At 33.8% G+C, this 22,705-nt stretch overlaps 2 protein-coding genes across 2 annotated transcripts in view; one reads left to right on the forward strand and one right to left on the reverse strand.

The window, feature by feature from the left end:
• Positions 1-22,705, forward strand: part of LOC135197716 (N-acetylated-alpha-linked acidic dipeptidase 2-like) — a 142,661-nt gene that overhangs the window by 57,820 nt on the left and 62,136 nt on the right. The gene's annotated exons all lie outside the window — the stretch shown is intronic.
• Positions 1,494-22,582, reverse strand: LOC135197627 (uncharacterized). The gene is made up of 10 exons (XM_064224649.1): positions 22,170-22,582; positions 19,393-19,446; positions 17,751-17,801; positions 15,607-15,660; positions 14,962-15,015; positions 12,189-12,242; positions 8,163-8,246; positions 6,051-6,113; positions 3,987-4,172; positions 1,494-2,953 (listed from the first exon to the last, which is right to left on the reverse strand). Exons 1-10 carry the CDS (start codon positions 22,363-22,365, stop codon positions 2,739-2,741), a joined length of 1,011 nt encoding a protein of 336 aa, XP_064080719.1. The 5' UTR covers positions 22,366-22,582; the 3' UTR covers positions 1,494-2,738.

Consider the following 22,705-nt stretch of genomic DNA (forward strand, 5'->3'; position numbering starts at 1 on the left):
ATCTATATATATAATATATATATATATATATATATATATATATATATTCTATATAGATATATAGTATCAGATAATATAGTATTATATATATAATTTTTTTTATTCTGCAGTTGTCTGGTAGCTAGTGCCTGACTGGTGACCATCTTTATTTTCTCATATAGATACCGATGATGTCTATAGTAATTTAAAAAGCTTATTAATTTATTTTTCGTATATATACATATATATAGCATTATCATAAGGTCTACTAATAGATTGGTTATTTACGAAAGGGAACTGTGTGAGGCTAAATATATACGTTTAGTTTACCATCTGCGTCCTATGTAGCACTATATATATACGTATATATATATATATATATATATATATATATATATATATATATAATATATATATATATATGCCTAAAACATCACAGTAGATGCACGTAACTTCATCATATAATCGAATACCACAGGAAAATGACTGGATAAAGAGATTGGTACCGACCTTCTGTCTGTAATTTTCCTGTGTTATTCGCTGATATCATAAATGTATATATATTATATATATATATATTATATATATATATATATATATATATATATATATATATATATATACACATAAAATTTCTCACCTCACACATACACAAATAAAAACAGACAAAAAACAAACCAGACCACCGCGTAGAACAAGTTGCATCTTTGGCCACACCGAACGAGAATACGAGAATGGCCACACACTCCAATGCCCCCTAGAAGGGTAGGCGGGGTGGTTATTGGGGTGACCCCGGGCAGAGGGGGTTAGAGTCACAAGCAGCCACCTGCTTGCAATTGCATTCCTTGAAAGGCTGCGAGGAGCGTCTCCTTGACTCATGGGGGAAATTATAATTTTTTTTTTTATCGAAACGAATCTGCCGTCCGGTAATTGATGTTGATTGGGTCATGGGTCGCGTCTCTAGTTTTTTAAAAGAAGTGTTCTCGTCTTCCTCGACTCAGCTACACGCTTTCTCTTTCCTTAAAGAAGGGGGGAAGGCTTGCATACTTATAGTTCTTCTGTTTGTTTATTTAAAGGTAACATGAGGATATTTAAAGGTTTTAAAAGGTAACATGAGGATTGTTGCAACGGAGTTCTAGTTACGTTTGTACTGATAATAATACATGAGTATTTATTATTTAGATGAACGTAACATGTGAATGATTGCCTTTGTATTTACTTGTAATACTATATAAGAATTCATTATTTCTTTCAAAGCAACGTGAGTATTATTGCAACGAATTGTTGCCTATGCATGATGATGATGCTACTTAGATATTTATTATTGATTTGAAAGTAACATGAAAATTATTGCTTTTGGATTATTTATTATGTATATGAAAGTAACATGATAAAATGTGTTTTTTTATTAATTTATGATACTACGTGAGTATTTATTATTTATTTGAAAGTAACACGAATTTTTGCCATTGTATTTACTGATTATACTACACGGGTATTTAAAAAAATGTCCAGTAAATCTTGTGTTTTAATGTATACTCAATTGAATTCGTACAGTTTTAAAGTATACAGATCTAGTGACAGCTGTCTATAGTTTCTTTGACAATGTCAAAAGGGCGGGGGTGGTTTGTTTATAGTTTATGAATCTTATTTATATCAAGCACAAATAATGAGATAAATACAATCATAAATACTCGGTGCAGTATATTCACATTTTGAAGACAGGCAGCATGATAAATATACAGTATAGTGTATATTCACATTTTCAAAGACATTCAATTACATTCATCATAATGGGATATCATGTCCTGAAAAATTCATAAGTAATTCATACAATTTGATCATGTACCTCAACACGCATATGTTTCATTATGAATATTAAGTAGTTGTAGCATGATGTCTGGAAACGTATTTGCGTTCTTAGTTGCCATTTATTCGTTGGTTGCAGTATCTGACATTTAGAGCCAAGTACTATTCCGTAACTGCAGATTTCTTATTACTGGGAGTCCACCTTGTGACAACGGGAATACGGGAATAGTCGCATGAGGTCGCAACTAGAATGAACTTTCAAATGACCACCATACCCTTTGGAATCTTGGATTCCAAGTCAGTGGCCCACTGGTGGGGCTTGTTGCAAATGAATAAGGTTTCACCTAAAAAATAATAATAATAAAATTTTGGCCAATCTTCTAGACCTTCATGTTTCTGTGGCAACTGGAATAACATGGAACCTTTGGACTTAAATACCCTTGAGGTACCAGTTATGGGATTGTTACAAATGAATAGAGTTCGCCAGAATAATAATAATAAAAGTGTAGACAGCCTTCCAGACCTTCATGGAATACCTGCAGTAAAGTTTCTGTGACGACTGGAACAACATAACACCTTTGGACTTCAGTACCCCTGAGATACCAGTTGTGGGACTGTTACAAATTAATATGGTTCACCTAAAAAATTATAATAATAATAAAAAAAAAAAAAAAAAAAAAAAAAAAGTGTAGACAGCCTTCCAGACCTTCATGAAATACCTGCAGTAAAGTTTCTGTGACGACTGGAACAACAAAACACCTTTGGAATTCACTGTGGGATCGTTACAGATGAATAGGGTTCGCCAGAATAGTAATAATAATAATAATATTTATTATAATAATAGTAATGATAATAAAATTGTGGACAGCCTTCCAGAATTTCCATGACAACTGGAACAACGTGGGACCTTTGAACTTAACTACCCTGGGCATACAAGCTTAAAATAAACATCAAGGCCTCTTATGGCAAACAGTCCAAGCCTTGCCACTGCACATGTGATCACTGAGAAGGAATCTCCTCGGCGTGTTGTTCCAGCGACTCCAGGCTTCCAGGTGACCGCAGCCCGCGGTGCCGTCGTCTGGGTCGCCTGGAATCCATTCCTCCTTGTCGGGTTCGCGGCCGTTGAGCCACAGGCCGCCTTTGACGCCCACCCAGATGTCTGTGTCTGAAGTAAAAGGTTGAAAATTAAGCATTTAGAGGCAGAATTCAAGGGCATTTGGTGTCATATGGCTTGTATTTTATGACAATAAGTTTTAGAAATTAAAAAAAAAAATTTTTAGTACACAAGTCACTTAGAAACATTTAGAGGCAGAATTCAAGGGCATTTAGTGTCATGTAGCTTGTATTTTTTGACAATAAGTTACAGAAATAAAAAAAGAATGTTTTAGTACACAAACCACTTAGAAACATTTAGAGTTCAAGGGCCTTCAGTGTCATGGCCCTGTATTTGACAATAAGTTTTAGAAATTGAAAAGAAAGATTGTTTTAGTACACAAACCACTTAGAAATTAAGATAGAGGCCTTCGCAACCAGCCCATCTAGATTTAGCCAGCCTTGTACTGGCATGGGGTCCTTCTATTGACCAAAAGTTTTATTGGTGTATTGGTGAACTTCGTTCACAATTATTTAGTTGCAACTTTAGACTGCTGAGAAATTTGGTTTCAGGAAAAGGTTGTCACTAAAACGACTTAAATATTCAACACAACATTCTTGACTTGATCGATTTAATTCAAACCTGTAGTTACCGTCAGTTACTGTCAATAACTATATCTGTATTTCTTGCCTAATACCTACTACATTATTTTAATGCCATGCAACCATTATGTAATAAAAACTTTTTGTTCTGTTCCTTATTATTTATATATTTATCACCTTGTTTCCTGTAACCTCTCTCTCTCTCTCTCTCTCTCTCTCTCTCTCTCTCTCTCTCTCTCTCTCTCTAACAGTTTGAGATAATCTTCATTTATCTTGTAACACAACAACTATTTAAGCCAACGTTGATGAGTCTCTCTCTCTCTCTCTCTCTCTCTCTCTCTCTCTCTCTCTCTCTCTCTCTCTCTCTCTCTCTCTCTCTCTCTGCAGGCTGATTTCCAATGAGAACCCTCTTGGGTTCCATAGTCTGTTGGAACTGTCCATAAGGGTTCTCAGCTGAAGATTTAAAAGGAAAAAAAAAAGTCAAGTACAATCTCTGTACTCACTTCCAGGATCATTGTTCTTGTAATGTCGCGACAACTGGAGGAACTGCCTGGCCGTCTCGGCTATGAAGATGTCAGCTTCCAGCAGGTTGCACCTGACACGCCCCTCTTCCCAGGTGGAACCGACTTTGTCCAAAAAGATGCAGCCCACGTAAGGGACCACTTTGAAGGGCGCCTCGCATCGAGCCACTGAAGAGAGAGTTTTGTTGTTGGTTTTACCGGGTGGGGTGATAGGAATAAGGTCAATGAGTCTTCGAAGATGTTTTGGGCGTTATTTAACAAGAAATCAAGAGGTTTTACGATGGTTTTACCGGCAAAACTACACCTGAGGTGTACAATATCAAAACTCATCTTGTACCAGATGTTTATTATGCACGAAAAAGCACAATAGTTTGGTTTCTGGTTGGATAACCGGCAAAATTACACCGGTGATGTACAATGTTTAACCTCATCTTGTAGCAGGTCTTTATCATGCACGGAAAAGCACAATAATTTGATTTCTTGTTCGATAAAAGTCTAACCAGCTTTGATGAACTGTTGATCTTTAAATTCAGTCCATAAGCATCCTTTGGTTCCGTGTAGAATATACTTCTACCGTCATTTTCTGAAAATAATTACTCCTCTAATATATATATCTATTCATGATAAAGAGCTTGCAACAAATGAGATCTAAAATTATACATTACAGGTCTAAGTTTGCGTGGAAATATGACAGAACTATTTCTACACGAAACCTAAGGTAGAGATATGGCCTGGTTGTAAAGATCTATAGTTCTTCAACGCTGGTCAGGTCATTAGTTAAAAAGAAATGAAATGGTTTTTTTTCCTAAGATGAGGTCTTGATATAATGTTATAACATTACGGATGTATTTTTCTAGGCAAAACCATGATAAAATGACGAGTAATATTCTGCAAATCCTGTTGACAGATTTGGCATAAATCGTTGACTCTGAAAGGGAATTTATTTAAAAGTAGGTCCTAAATGAAATAAAATAAAAAAAAATCGACTTTGGAGATATTCGGTTAGCTCTTTATCATGAATAGATAGCACATTTAATATCCTTGGAATATCAACTGTATTACTTTACCGTTCGCAGGCAAACAAGCAATCCATTCTTCCGGCATAGTTATGACTGATTAGCTGTCGTGACCAAAATTATCCAGATAACTGACCTTCGGATGTGTAATTAATCTTATTGGCTTCAAAATACTGCATAAGAAAGTGATTGCAAGCATTTATCTTCATGGGTTCACCCCCAGTTTGTTTGTTTTTTGAAACTTGAAGCATTTCTTCAATTATTCTCGTTTCCTACCGGTCTGGGCAAGAAGTTGGCATGACCTTGCCCGTCTCACTGACCGTTATAAACAAAAAAGGGTCCTAACTGTTCTATAACGGAATGCTTGGACAGTCACCGTATCCTATATTTTAATAATGAAATCCAGACGACATTTCAGCTAAAATTGAAAAATTCCCGTTGGGACAAAGTGCCGTCAGTGTACCTCAAGTGGTGCACTGTAGGCATTTTACTTACGGTTCTCTGCGGCGTTCCCACGGCCCCTAGCTGCAACCCATTTCATTCCTTTTACTGTACCTCCGTTCGTATTCGCATATTCGCTTTCTTCCGTCTTGCTTTCGTTTTCCCTCTGTTACACCTATCAAACCTTTTAACTGTCAGTTTCCCTGTCAGCGCCGAATGACCTCATAGGTCCCAGCGCCTGGCTTACGGCTTACATGTTATATTCCAGTTCCAATAACTGAATTTTGCGGACGAGAACAACATAATTATAATTACCCTGAATGCCTAAAATCTGTAAATCAATCAATCAGTCAATCTCAATTTCTCTTTCGGCGCTGAATGACGTCATAGAGGTCCCATTGCCAATATTTATGTATCAATAACAAAAAATTTTATTTTATGAAGAACGAACATTAGTATAATTTTTTAACGGGCTGTTCTGTGAGCAAGAAGCCCGTGCGGGCATAAAGCAAGCTTAATAAAAAACATCAGCAACAAATTAAAAACAACACAAAAAATTTGCAACAACAACAACAACAAGTATAATTACCTCCAGAAAACGTCAGCAGATTCCTCACCATTGTCGTGAGAGCTACCAGTTTCTTCTTGGACTCTGAAATCAGATTTTAATTCACTGAGGATCAATTTCTCCGATACTTCGAGGATCTGTAATGATACGTTACGTTTTGCAAGATGCCTTGGAAGTATATATATGATCCTTGAATGCACGCACATGCTTGGTTTTTGTGTGTATGTCTGTCTGACTGTCTGTGTGTTCTTAAAGCATGGAAGAACATATTATGTGTATGAATGTTGGGGTGTAGGTAGGATAGCTTCATTTGTTGTGTATTTGTCCAGAATGTTATTGTTTCATAGAAGGGCAGGTTCATTTATTATGTTTTTGTCCAAAATGTTATTGTTTCATAGTAGGGCAGGTTCATTTATTATGTTTTTGTCCAAAATGTTATTGTTTCATAGTAGGGCAGGTTCATTTATTATGTTTTTGTCCAAAATGTTATTGTTTCACAGTAGGGCAGGTTCATTTATTATGTTTTTTGTCCAAAATGTTATCGTTTCATAGTAGGACACATTCATTTGTATGTATTTGTAAAATATTATTGTTTCGCAGGGTAGATTAATTTATCATGTATTTGTCCAAAATGTTAGTTTCACAGTAGGACAGATTCATAATTATGTATTTATCCAGAATGTGACTATTTCCATATTTTAATGTCTCCCCCTCTCCTCTTACACACACACACACGCACACACACACACACACACACACACACACCCTCAAACACACCTGTCCAAAAGAAACTGCCGATGCGTGCAACAAAATTACAAGAATCTTTTCCAACAGATAAAGGAGGATTACCAGTGAAGCCTTTTGCCTGCGAGGTTCTCTACCCAATCTCCTTTTTTTTTTTTTTTTTTTTTTTTTTTTTTATCGGTTGTGATCGACGTACAAAGAATTTCACTGTGGTGGTGGTGAGGTCACGCAATGCTTCGAAAATTGATGTAGATCCTAGATTCGTTCCATTGTACAGAATGATGGTAAGAAAGAATATTGCTGTAATTCTGTAGTAGGATTTTACCTCCTGTTTATGGAAAAAATGGAAACTTTTGTTTACGTGCTGTAAATGAAAATTGTCGAGGTGGCTACTACTCATTTTTCTGTCCGCCCGCGCATTTTCTGTCCACCCTCAGATCTTGAAAACTGCTGAGGCTAGAGGGCTGCAAATTGGTATGTTGATCATCCACCCTCCAATCATCAAGCATACCAAATTGCAGCCCTCTAACCTCAGTAATTTATATTTTATTTAAGGTGAAAGATAGCCATGATCGTACATCTGGCACCGCAACAACACAGGCCACCACGGCCGGCTGAGAGTTTTATATATCATGACTGTGAAATGAATGTTATTTACTGCATCATCTTTCTTGAGAATTTTGCTCACTAGGTAACCAATGAGATGGAAAGCCTGAGAATAGCTAATATGATTATTTTTACTACTGCTCCACCATCAGTTATTGAGTTATTAACGAATATGATTTTAGTAAATTTCGTGGTGTGACATTTTGCATTTTCGTGGGAAGTTGAATTGCTATAGTTTTCTATCCACTCCTGTCAAAAAAATGGGTATCTTTCTCAGTCTGAGAAATAGGTTGTCAAAACTATATATCCTGTTATTTGGAAAGCCAGATTTTGACAGGTCAGGTATGGTTTACGCTTTCTTTAAATGGTCAAGCAAGTGTATGCATGAGTGTCTATTTATCTATTATATTTACTTTATAACTTTATAAGTTGATCTTCAAGGTGTTTGATAAATCGAACCGGTGATAGACTCCAAGGTTAGATGTGCCACATTTAATCAGTCTAATTTACCTTTATTTATTTTATTATATTGACTTAATAACTTTGCTTACAAAGTTGACATTTGACGTTCGTGATAAATTAATTATTCTATGTGGCGCACATAGCTAAGTCTAATTTCTCTTTATGTCGTCTTTCGTTCTTTGTGTTTATATTTTATTTTTATAATATGAAACAAACAACTACCCAACATCGACCTACTGACCTCGACGAGGAAAGCCTCAAACCACCACCGTATCACTTCCTCCTCCTCCTCCTCCTCCTCCTCCTCCTCCTCCTCCTCACCTGCTTCCCTGAAGAGGAGTCCCCTGACTAGCTTCTTCAGGTTGTCTGTGTCTTGGATCAGAGTTTCGCTTCGCGTGACCCATTCTGCCAAAAAAAAAAAAAAAAAGGAAAGAGTGAGAAAATGAGGTAAAAAAATAAATTAGGCAAAGAAAGAAAATGATGCAAAAATATGAGTCAGAGAGAGAAAGTGAGATATAAAAAAGTGAGGCACAGAGAGAAAATAAGACAAAAAAAGTGAGGCGAAGAGAGAAATTGAGGCAAGAAAGTGGGACTACGAGAGGAACTGAAACAAAAAAAGTGAGGCAAAGAGAAAATGAGGGAAAAAATAGTGAGGCAGAGAGAAAATGAGGCAAAAAAAGTGAGGTAACTCGAGAAAATGAGGGGAAAAAAGTGGGAGTCAGAGAGAAAATGAAGCAAAAACAAGTGAGGCAAAGAGAGACTTTGAGGAACGAAAAAAAAAAAAGTGAGGCAGAGAAAGAAAATGAGGCCACAAAAGTGAGGTATCTCGAGAAAATGAGTAAAGAAAGTATGAGTAAAAGAGGAAATGAGACAAAAAAAAGTGAGTCAAAGAGAGAAAATGAGACAAAAAAAAGTAAGGTAACTCCAGAAAATGAGGAAAAAAAGTGGAAGTAAAAGAGAAAATGAGACAAAAAAAGTGACAAAGAGAAACTGAGGGATAAAATTGAGGCAAAGAGAGAAAATAAGGCAAAAAAAGTGAGGTAACTCGAAAAAATAAGGCAAAAAAAGTGAGGTAACTCGAAAAAATAAGGCAAAAAAAGTGAGGTAACTCGAAAAAATATGGCAAAAAAAAAAAGTGAGAAAACTCGTATTATTCATTCACCTTGAAAAGAGATGTTTATCTTTCCTACTGAGGTAAGAAAGATGAAGAAGAGAGAGAGAGAGAGAGAGAGAGAGAGAGAGAGAGAGAGAGAGAGAGTGCGAGATGAAGTGATGGAGATGAGGGGTTGGTGTCGACGCCTCTGTCTGAAGGGAAGAAGAGAGAGAGATTGAGGGGTTTGGTTGACTGGTTGACGGCTAGAGGTCATCTTTGGTTGACCCTATTTTGGGCTGGATGAGGGAGCAGAGGTTGAATGGGTGGAGGGTAAGGTTGAGTATTATGGGGTGCCAGGGTAGTGGAAATGGATGAGACGACCGTTTGGACACGCAGTGGTTTAGAGAGAGAGAGAGAGAGAGGGGTTGCTAAATAAATTTTAAGATATTTTTGAGAGAGAGAGAGAGAGAGAGAGAGAGAGAGAGACTGCTAAATAGTTTTGAAATAATTTTGAGATATACATGTGTATATATATGTGTATATATATATATATATATATATTACTATATATACATATACACATGTATATATATATATATAGATATATATATATATATTTATATACATATATATATATATATATATATATATATATATAGACAGAGAGAGAGAGACTACTAAATAAGTTTTAAAATATTTTTAAGAGAGAGAGAGAAGAGAGAGAGAGAGAGAGAGAGAGAGAGAGAGAGAGAGAGAGAGAGAGACTGCTAAATAAGTTAAAATATTCCTGAGAGAGAGACTTCTAAATAGATTTTTTAATATTCATGAGAGATAGAGAGACTGTTAATACGTTTTTAATATATTCGTGAGAGAGAGAGAGAGAGCAACTGCTAAATAAGTATTTGAATATTTTTTTTTGAGAGAGAGAGACTGCTAGATAAGTTAAGCTTTTCATTAGAGAGAGGGAAACTTCTAAATAAATTTCTAAATCTAAATAATTATTTAGTATTCATGAGACAGAGAGGGAGAGAAACTGCTAAATAAGTTTTTAAAATATTCGTTTGGAATAGTTTTGAGAGAGAAAGAGATAGACTGCTAGATAAGTTAAGCTATTCATTAGAGAGAAAGAGAGACTTCTCCGTAAATTTTTAAATATTCAAGAGAGAGAGAGAGAGAGAGATATCATTTCAGTATCCAAGGTTAAGGTATTATTGAAGTGCTGGCACCGACAGGCGCCTTCATAATGAGATAAACACAACTTGAAAAATAAAAATAAAAAAAGTGACTCCTGGCATAATGAGATGATGTTATGCAACTGAATTGGGTTACATTCAAGAGAGATAAAAAAAAGTGTCAACTTAAGATGCCTCGTATTCCTTAACCAATTACTTAAATAAATAAATAAATTTCTTAAATAAATAGCAATTAGCCATTGTCATTTTGGAAGGGTGCATGACATAAAAAAAACTAGTATCAGTGTCCTTATTCTTGTCAGGTTGTTTTTAACAGCTGAATTCAAACAAGACTGTTTTTGGTCATTTCAGCTCGTAATTTTAGCATTTTTATTTTTTGTCATACTGCTCATTCGAACATTTCCACTATAGGAGATACATTTATCTATCTACATGTTTTTCATTTATTTATTTATTTATTTATTTTATTTTATTGTTTTTTTTTTGTCGTTCTGCTCATTCGAACATTTCCATTATAGAAGGTACATTCATCTATCTACATGTATTTTCATTCTATTTATTTATTTATTTATTTTATTTTATTAATTTTTATATTTTTTGTAGTACAGCTCATTCGAACATATTTATATATTTACTTTTTTTTTTTGTCGCACTGCTTATTCGAACATTTCCATTATAGAAGGTACATTTATCGGTCTACCTGTTTGTTCATTTATTTATTTATCTATTTATTTATATATTTATTTATTTTATTTTTTTTTTATTTTTCGTACTGCTTATTCGAACATTTCCATTATAGAAGGTACATTTATCGATTTACATGGTTTTTTATTTTATTTATTTAGTTATTTATTTTATTTATCTATTTATTTTGACATAACGCATTACACCTAACACGAGCAAAGTTACTACGGTCCACATTTGGCGAGGATTATCTTTGACGGGTCAGTAAAATAGGTTTCATGGTGAGATAATGAGTTGAACACGCATTTCGAAGATTAAGCACGTGTTATTTAGCGCCAAATGCTCAGATAAAGCAAAACAACTTTTAAAAAAAAAACAAAAAGCGCGAAAATGGTGAATTAAAGTTAATAGAAACAGGTTTTGCTGTCGATATAAATTCGCTAAGAATAATTATCAAGAGATATATAATGTAATAAATGGACTTCCCTAATATATATATATATATATATATATATATATATATATATATATATATATATATATATATATATTATATATATATATATATTATATATATATATATATATATATATATATATTACGACAGGTATTAAATATATGTATATATATATATATATATATATATATATATATATTATATATATATATATATATATATTGCAGTTTAAAAAAGCTATTAAAAACAAATTAGATACCTATATATTAAGTATATTCATATATTTGGTTTTGAACTGTTTTGAGATAGGTGTTAACCAGCAAAAGAAATAAGGAAAGATGTCCAATTTTTATATAATTCTTATATTATTATGCCTTGATAAGTCTCTGCAAAGGGAGTTATCATACTGGGATACTTATGGCGGCGTCATTCTGTTGTAAATTGTGGTAAAAAGTAAACAAAAACAAAACAAAAATATGAAAGATAATGCTAGCTTCACGTTCGCTGAAAACAGACATCTGTGTACCCAGCTGTAAAAGAAATTATTGACGAAAGATAAAATCAAAATAAATACATAAATCTGCTCTAGTTTGGAATACTACAATAAACTGCCTTTTCGTTGATATATATATATATATATATATATATATATATATATATATATATATATATATATATATATATATATATATATATATATATATAATATATATATATATATATATATATATATAGAATGTTGTAATAGGAATTCTATTTACATTTACACTAAGATTTTTGATATGCACTTTGCATGTCATAAAGGGGCTAAAATTAAGTCTTTTGACATTGAATGACATGCCATCCTAGGACAACCCTCGCACGTAAAAAGAATTCTTATCCCTGAGGACACATTACCTGATTCCCTGAGGACACATTACCTGATTCTTTGTCCAGAATGGTAGTGACGAGGGATTCCGTGACGTTCGTACACGCTGGAAAAATAGGAAATAAAAAAGTAAGATTTAAGACTTTCAGGTCAATGGAAATGAAAGAGAGAGAGAGAGAGAGTCAAGGAGGATGATGCCTGCCTGTCACATCAGTAGGTCTCGGTCTCATTTTGGTGTTATTGGCAATTTTAACTTCAATGAAAAAAGTGTTGCAGACAATTTGACCTTCGTTTAAGTGTCTTCGGTGATCGTTGCCTCAGCCTGAGGTATCGAATGTTGCAATCGAAAGATTACGAGAATTAAAGAAATAATAAGAAATAAGAAAGAAAAAAAGCATTCGTGGTGATTATCATCATTTTTGCTTGTTTTGTCATCGCTATCTTCTATCTAGTTACGTCAAATGTTGTCGTTCGTTGGAGTTTTTGTAGGTTCAGATTTGTACGTAGTTGCTCATGCTCATTTTACAGTAAGCTCGAGGAGATCATTGTGTGATAAGGCGATATATTTTGACGAGTGACACTTCGAAAACAAATATATATTTTGAACGTATATCCTATATCATCAAGGAACTGACTCAAATCTTGTATGAAAACTTAATAAAATAATTGTTTGCGTGGATGACTTGTATTATCTTCTACCTCGTTTTCGTAAGCAAAATAACCCTTTTAGCTGGTCCGCTGGCATGGTCGCTAGCGTTGTGGCACGCCGCACAGATGTCGCGGGTTCGCGCCTGTCCCAAGGCCGTGAAAAAACACTGGCTCTGTATCATGATCAGTTACTGTCGCAGTGTCATGGGGTCTTTGGCAGTGTGAGGTTGAAATCAACATTCTTTGGAAGCTTGAATTCCTTGGTCCGTGTGAATAGGTTTCGTCTATTGAAATAATAATAATATGCAGGGAGCAGACCTTCTTTGATACATGTTTTGTCGAAAATAATGGCAGTTTTCAACGAATTAATCTTATACAGGGTCTTTTCAGTTCTGATAATTCGTTTTTCTAACTCAAATAGAATTCAAATATTTACATTTGTCACGATTATGACATTTGTCAAAAATATTTTATCAACAAATATTTTATTATTATTTTATACTTTGCTTATATCTCTCTTGATTTCTATACCCATCAAAAGACATATAAGCAAAATATATGATAATAAAATATTATTTTTATAAAATATTTTTTGACAAATGTCCTAATTATGACAAATATGAATACTGAAATGCTATTCAACCACCTACTACCTGAGTCAGAGATACGAATTATCAGGAGAATTGAAAAGACCCTGTATATGAATAGTCCGTTGAAACTGCCATTAAATCAACAAAATAATAATAATAATAATAATGATAATAATAATGGGAGCAACATCAAACACATAGATGAGACTGGATACAAATACCTGGGAATAATGGAAGGAGGGGATATAAAACACCAAGAGATGAAGGACACGATCAGGAAAGAATATATGCAGAGACTCAAGGCGATACTCAAGTCAAAACTCAACGCCGGAAATATGATAAAAGCCATAAACACTTGGGCAGCTCCAGTAATCAGATACAGCGCAGGAATAGTGGAATGGACGAAGGCAGAACTCCGCAGCATAGATCAGAAAACCAGGAAACATATGACAATACACAAAGCACTACACCCAAGAGCAAATACGGACAGACTATACATAACACGAAAGGAAGGACGGAGAGGACTACTAAGTATAGAGGACTGCGTCAACATCGAGAACAGAGCACTGGGGCAATATCTGAAAACCAGTGAAGACGAGTGGCTAAAGAGTGCATGGGAAGAAGGACTAATAAAAGTAGACGAAGACCCAGAAATATACAGAGACAGGAGAATGACAGACAGAACAGAGGACTAGCACAACAAACCAATGCACGGACAATACATGAGACAGACTAAAGAACTAGCCAGCGATGACACATGGCAATGGCTACAGAGGGGAGAGCTAAAGAAGGAAACTGAAGGAATGATGACAGCGGCACAAGATCAGGCCCTACGAACCAGATATGTTCAAAGAACGATAGACGGAAATAACATCTCTCCCATATGTAGGAAGTTCAATACGAAAAATGAAACCATAAACCACATGGCAAGCGAATGCCCGGCACTTGCACAGAACCAGTACAAAAAGAGGCATGATTCAGTGGCAAAAGCCCTCCACTGGAGCCTGTGCAAGAAACATCAGCTACCTTGCAGTAATAAGTGGTACGAGCACCAACCTGAGGGAGTGATAGAAAACGATCAGGCAAAGATCCTCTGGGACTATGGTATCAGAACGGATAGGGTGATACGTGCAAACAGACCAGACGTGACGTTGATTGACAAAGTCAAAAAGAAAGTATCACTCATTGATGTCGCAATACCATGGGACACCAGAGTTGAAGAGAAAGAGAGGGAAAAAATGGATAAGTATCAAGATCTGAAAATAGAAATAAGAAGGATATGGGATATGCCAGTGGAAATCATACCCATAATCATAGGAGCACTAGGCACGATCCCAAGATCCCTGAAAAGGAATCTAGAAAAACTAGAGGCTGAAGTAGCTCCAGGACTCATGCAGAAGAGTGTGATCCTAGAAACGGCACACATAGTAAGAAAAGTGATGGACTCCTAAGGAGGCAGGATGCAACCCGGAACCCCAATCTATAAATACCACTTAGTCGAATTGGAGGACTGTGATAGAGCAACAAAAAAAAAATAATAATAATAATAATAATAATAAAAATAATAATACTGCAAAGGCTCCTTACCCGTTTCCTTCGGTTGCAAAATGTCGACGAGCTGTTTCGTTCCGTTCCTCCAACCTGTTGAAATGATCAGGTATTATCACTTGGAAATCTTGAATCAGCCTTCTGAGTTAAGAGCAATATTTCACATGATATGAAAGCGATAGTGACTGATAGCTCTCCCTCTCTCCTCTGTGGAATTATTGCTGTTGCTGTAGACTTTAATGTTGTGTTGCTTAATGCCTGTGTGAGTTTTCATGCTCATATATACTTGAGTTGTCCTTGAAATGGGGCAGTTATTTGTCTAAGTGTTTATATATATATATATAATATATATATATATATATATATATATATATGTATATATATATATATATATATAATATATATATATATATATATATATATATATATATATATATATATATATATATATATATATATATAAAGACAAATGCCACGAAGGTAAGAGAAGCAATAGAGTGCGGCTAGGCCTTTCCACTACCTATCCTTTACTCAGGTATATTTTCGTGATTCAGTTATTTATATATATATATATATATATATATATATATATATATATATATATATATATATATGTGTGTGTGTGTGTGTGTGTGTGTGTGTGTGTGTGTATGTATATGCGTGTGTCACTTATTTAGTTTTTACTTGCGTCTTTCTCCAGTAGCGTGTTGATGAAGTCCTCTGTGCGATTTTTCCATTCTGAAAAATATAAAAGGTTTGTTGTAGAACACAAGGTATCTGCAGAGGCCAAATTCAAATAATAATCAACAAAAGCAATGTAAGCTAATAACTTCAACGTATAGCGATAACCTAAAAGGAAGGTGTTTTCTGATGCTGTTGTGATGCAGTAATTCGTGATGCAATGATTTACGCGAACATATGACTATATCTATTTAGATTTTACGCATTTACTGCCTATTTCTGGTAAAATCAAACAGGGACACTAATGGCGAACAGTACACAGCTGGAAACAACTTTCCAGGCAGTCAGTCATCTCTGGAAATTTATCGTTAGGCATTTAACACACACAAGCTCTCTCTCTCTCTCTCTCTCTCTCTCTCTCTCTCTCTCTCTCTCTCTCTCTCGCTTCCAGGGAAATTATTTACGTGCTCGACTAAAAAAAAAGCTGCGAACTCGATGCGTATTTGTTAGTTGAACGTGTGTGTTTGTGTTTGGGGAAGCCTTGACTAAGTAGTCTCTCTCTCTCTCTCTCCTCTCTCTCTCTCTCTCTCTCTTCTCTCTCTCTCTCCATGGAATAGAAACTTAACAAAAGGAATAAGTTACCCACTCGTACCAACGCCATCTTGAATTCAAGATTGCGATGCTCGTACAACATCACATGCTATAACTAAGTAAACAGTCTCCGTGGAGGGCTAGTGCCCGACAGTGCACCTCAAGCGGTGCACAGTGTGCATTACTTAATGTTCGTTGCTGCAGCGAGCAGCCCCTGTCACTCTTTTTACTGTACCTCCGTCCGTATCCCCTTACGTCCGTCTTACTTTCCACCCTCATCTAACAGTTGGTTCATAGTGCAACTGCTTCCTGTCAACCTCTGAATTATCCCGTAAATCCCATCACTTGGCCTTGGGACTAGATATTGTGTTCCATTCCTAACTGAGCGGTAGTCAGTCGAGGAATGTGTTGATAATTAAAGTTTGGTTCTTACCAGATCATCCTCATTGGTATGTGTGTCACATTTAACGCATGACATGCCAAGTGCATGAGATAGTGTCGCAGCCTAATACGCATGACCGTGAGACAGTCGTGAATGAACAGAGGAATTCGCGTGCAATTGTTATTCTTTGTTTATTAGTAATTTATTTATTTTATTTATTTATTTATTTATTTATTTTATCGTAAACGTCGGTTCTGGGGCACCTACATCAATGGCAATGAAGGTTCTTTACCAGTTATAAAAATATGTTTTTATTTAGTAAATCCTTAGTGATTTCATTTGTGTTTATATATATATATATATATATATATTATATATATATATATATATATATATATATATATATATATATATATATATATATATATACATGAAATGGATAATAATATTATTGCAATGACATACGATGCAACATTTATTTATATATATATACATATATATATATATATATATATATATATATATATATATATATGTTGCATCGTATGTCATTGCAATAATATTATTATCCATTTCATGTATAATATATATATATATATATATATATATATATATATATATATATATATTTATATATAAACACGAGCGATATGTTGCATCGTACGTCATTGCAATATTATTATATCCATCTCATAATCCTAAGTGATGTCTTGTGTGTTTATTTTATAAGTAAGGTATAATATCGTATCTTGTCTAATTAAAACTTTAAAAAAGTAAAGGTCAGATGTACTATGTTTGTATTTGGTTATACATGTTTTCCGATACCTTGACGAAGTAATAACGATCCTCACACACACACACACAGCATATAGACATGAAATCATCAAGTAAAGTTCAGATATAATTGTGTTTGTATTTGGTTATATATTTTTTCCGATACTGTGAAGAAAGTAATCGATCCTACTTTCTCTCTCTCTCTCTCTCTCTCTCTCTCTCTCTCTCTCTCTCTCTCTATCGCCGAGGCGGGCAGCCATACATGACGTATTAGATACAACCAGATACAACCCACTCTCCGTTTTCTTTTCAGATAATTGGTATGATAGTCGAACGGTAACTCATTCATAACTATTAAAAACATAATTGGCCTTTCTTCTTCTTTTTTTATCTTACCTACGTCTTTTTTCATAGAGGGTGCTCAGTAAGTCGTCTGTCCTCTCCTTCCATTCTGTAAGGAAAAGAATCTTTAATACTTTTATATATATTTTATATATATATATATATATATATATATATATATATATATATTATATATATATGTATATACATACATATATATATATATATATATATATATATATATATATATATATATATATATATATATATATATATATATAACGTTTGTGTCTTTTCTTATGTGTGAAATAATTATGATATACAATATTTCATAAATTTATAACTTGGCATCTTGGATTATAATATATATATATATTATATATATATATATATATATATATATATATATATATATATATATATATATATATATATATATATATATATATATATATATATATATATATATATTATACTATATATATATATATATAATATATATATCATATTATACATATATATATATATACCTACTATATATATATATATATGTATATTTTATAACAGTTTGTGTTCTTTTTCTTATGTGTGAAATTAATTAATGATATACAATATTTCATAAATTTATAAACTTGGCATCTGGATATAATATGGATATATATATATATATATATATATATATATATATATATATATATATATATATATATATTATATATATATATATATATATATATATATATATATATATATATATACTATATATATATATATATATATATATACTATATATATATATATATATATATATATATGGTTGGACACAATATATGTATGTGTATATATATATATATATATATATATATATATATATATATATATGTGTGTGTGTGTGTGTGTGTGTGTGTACGTTTGTATATATTTATATCTATGTATGTATATATATACTTGATATATATGTGTGTATTTTCCTTACGTATGGTATACTTTATTTCGAGATATATTTAATAAGTTTACAAAGTGATTTTAGGACACTTGAAGTATGAACAATCCACCAACAGAAAGACTTTATTTATTTATGTATTTATTATTATTTTGGGGGGTCTGAAACGATATTACATGATTGTGTAAACTGATTCTCCTTTCAGTGAATAGTTGGTGTTTACAGCCATTAGGGCCTTTTTGAGTTATCATTCAAAATGCTTGTAAGTGTTGTTTCGAGATTAAGCTAACCTTATTATGCCAGCACGGGCTCTTGCTCATAAAAGCAGCACGTAAGTTCTTTCAAGTAAGCAGGGTATGATGACCACAGCAGTTTGTCTCAAGCACCACTCATTATAGAAGAGAAGTTCTTAATAATAATAACTAATAATAATAATAATAATAATAATAATAATAATAATAATAAAATAATAATAATAATAACAATATCACGGCTTATTGAAAATTGTCATGGCAACCTTTATTGTGTAGATTTTATTTTATTTGATTTTGCATTTTTTTTTCTTCTCCAACAAAAAATATGCAGTATGTAAATAAAATAGAACGCTATTTGCCTGAAATAGGCTTAACTAACCTCCCCTTCATGGATGCTAACGATCTCCGTTTCTATTTGCATCAAAATGATGAAAAGAAATTGATCAGTGTGAATCCAGACAGACAGATCTGCCCCAGTTTAGTAGTAGAACATAATTGCTTACCTGTTTCTTTTGCCAAAAGAGCGTCAACCAAACGTTCAGTTTTATTTTTCCACTCTGCAAAATAAAAAGAGATGTAATATATAAATAAAGGCTAAAGTTATTATACACAATATTTTACACACACACACACACATACATTTTTTACTTGTTTTCTATCACGTTTCATCAATATATTGATGTCATTTAATCCCTTTTATTTCGTCCTATTCGTGTATCCAATTCGTATTGAGTATCCGTTTAGAAACCTTCATCTTCTCTTTCATAGAATCCCAATTTTCGTCTGATGTTTCATTCATATCAGGTTGATTATTAGCTCTGTTTTAGATATGCATCAATGAATCTTTGAATCTTTATGCGCATTCATGTATAAGTTTCACTTGTAACCCTGTGCGTTTTCGTACGTGGGTATCATGACACAGGGCATTACCTATGGATAGGAAAATCTTTGTAAGAGTAACATGTCCCCTTTTTGTGTAGTTTCATAAATTTATATCTTAATTACTTTTATCTGTCATTATCTCAGGTGAAAGGGAAATCGTGTTTACCTGTTCGTGTCCCGAATTGAAACCTGGTTCTCGGTTATTTATGTCATCGATGGCCTTTCTTCACACAGCAATTTAATATAGACATCTCATTGTATATTCGAAGTATACTTTCCTATTGGAGGTTCATGCAATCCCAGTGTATCGATCTGTATCTTAGAGGGAGTTTATCCAGTTGAAATATGTAGTTGCTTAAGATTTGAAGCTAAATTTATCTATTTTTATTTCATGGGTACAAGATTAATATTCCATTGCAATGAAACTGTGTCTCAAATTTGCTTTCATCCTGGTATCACATTGCTCATGTTTCGCTTACTCGGGAAGTAAGCCTACAAACTACTTTGCTGTTGTTGTTGTTGTTTTTGTGTTGTTGTTGTTGTTGTTTTTGTTAAGGGGTAGCAAAGGTCTATGTAGAGCTTAAAAGGGTCTGAAAAATGTGTTTCCCGTTGAGTTAAAGACACAGGAATCTTAGGATAGGATATTTACGATTTATTTATTAGAATGAAAATGTAAAACATTAATAATGTGCATGTTCAACAGTACAGGAAAATTATTTATAATAAAATACAGCGTATTTATTTTAATTTTCATTGGTGAAACAACGCGTTATTTGACCGTCGATTTTAGCACGTTTTAATTTATGTCAAGTTAGGCAAATAACGTTTGCATCTTACGAGTATGCGTGAGGGGAAAATCTTGAACGCGTCCCGAATAAGCTGATGGTCGGATCACGCCATGTTTCATCTTGTGCATACACATCAGCTTTTTCCTTCTCTTATATATATATTCTTTTATTTCCTATTTCCTATTTTTCTGTTCATTTATATAAGATTTCGATCTGCTAGTATTTTGTTTCAGTCGGGTTCTGCCTCATTCCTTCATTCTGCATTTAAGATATTCACTGTTATTAACATTTATTTATTCGTATTATGATGTTCGTCCTGATTCGTATGTCCTTCTGTTTGTAAACGTTAAAAACATTCACTGATATTTTCGTCCTTATTCATATGTCCTTCTGTTCTGTAACCTGTAAAATTAGTTTTACAGGTTCGTTCGCCTCATCAGCTTCCATCGTAATATATTTGTATCTTATCCTAACCCCTTATTACAATATCTTGTCTAATAATCTATTACTGCTTTTTCCTATTTATATCTCTACTAAACCTCTTCCTGCAGTCGTGTATTGGCGTCTTATCTAACTTTTATATCTCCCAGGTGCGAGTGTAAGCTCTTTTCATTTACTTTTCCTCATGTATACTTTTTCTCGTGTCTGCTGTAGATATCCGTTCTCTTCTTGTTAAGTATCCTTATCTTTACATGGCCTTTTCGTCATAGTTCTAGATAAGTATTGATGGCAGTACATGTCTTTTTCCCCCTGAGATGCAATGAACCTTACGATCTTATCATATAATGGAATAGCTGCTAGTTGTTTACAAAAACTTTAACTCTAAAGCTAATTTTCCGGGTAGATGGGTTCAATTTGCCAATGTATATGCTAGTTATTTTTTCTGATAAGAGTCGTTATTACTTGGAAGTAGTGGCTTATTATTAGATACGTATCAAACACTCTTTAACAAGTTCCAGCCAATATGATTGGGTCGATGTCGAGTCGGGTTGAATAGTTTTATCCCCTGAAAGAATTGTTTTCCTTATTTGCAACGATTTGGATGTTGCTGTAACTTTTATTGTTGCTAAGAAATCCACAGTGTTGCGGTTAGATTGTTGTATATTGGGGCTCTCACAATCATATCGATAAACTGTACTGTATGTCAAAGTTAAAAACAAGGCTTTCGAACATCGTTCGGTGTTTATGTTAAGAATTTTCAATATAAACACTGGGGAGGAGGTGTTCGAAGGTCTGTGTTTTTAGCTTTGACAAATATCACTGTTTATTGATATATAATGATAGATTTTCAGTATACACACTTTTATTAATTATCTCTCCGTCCGTTGACGTCTTCATCCCATTATTAGCTAGAAGAATTATTAGTCAATTTGGATGGAGACAGAAAACAAAAAACATTTCTAGCAAATGTGAACTTATCTAACTGGCAGCATCAGTCGTTTGACATCATCACATTATCAGATAGAAATATTAGTAAATGTTGATAGCAGACGAGAGGAAAAAAACATTACTAAACTGCGTCAATAACCTACACGTCGTGACGCCATTTTTAGCAGCCATAAATCAATCAATCAGCAAACGGACGAGGCTGAATCTCAGGAGACACTCACCATGAAAGTGCGCCGTCATTTTCTTGTTGTTGTCGTCCACGATCTGCAGTATCCTGTCGATGTCAATCATCGACCTGGACTTACTCTCCTCGATCTCCTCCATCAGGCAATTTCCTCCTGCTAATAAGGACAGGCATAACAATCCCGCCCACAGGAATGCCACACCAACACAATCTCCTCGCGTAAGGGCCCCCATATCCTAAAGGAAGGATATAAGCGCGCGAGCTTCCTTCAGGATCTTTTGGTTATGACTGGCGTGTCCTCCTCCTGCCAGCGATATTTATGACGAGGGGCAGCTGCTGCTAATGCTGCTGCTGCTGCTGCTGTTGCTTCAAGTAGCTAAGGCGTTTTTATGATCGCTTTGTACTTGCCAACTTTGACATGTACTGACGCTGATAACCTCGGCGTCCCGCCAAGGGGACAACGGTTCTCGTCCCCTATACTGTTTTATACTTCTATGGGAGTAGCTTCCTTGTCACTCATATATATATATATATATATATTAATATATATATATATATATTATATATATATAT

The sequence above is a fragment of the Macrobrachium nipponense genome, chromosome 21 (assembly GCF_015104395.2).
Source record: "Macrobrachium nipponense isolate FS-2020 chromosome 21, ASM1510439v2, whole genome shotgun sequence".
Lineage (NCBI taxonomy): Eukaryota > Metazoa > Arthropoda > Malacostraca > Decapoda > Palaemonidae > Macrobrachium > Macrobrachium nipponense.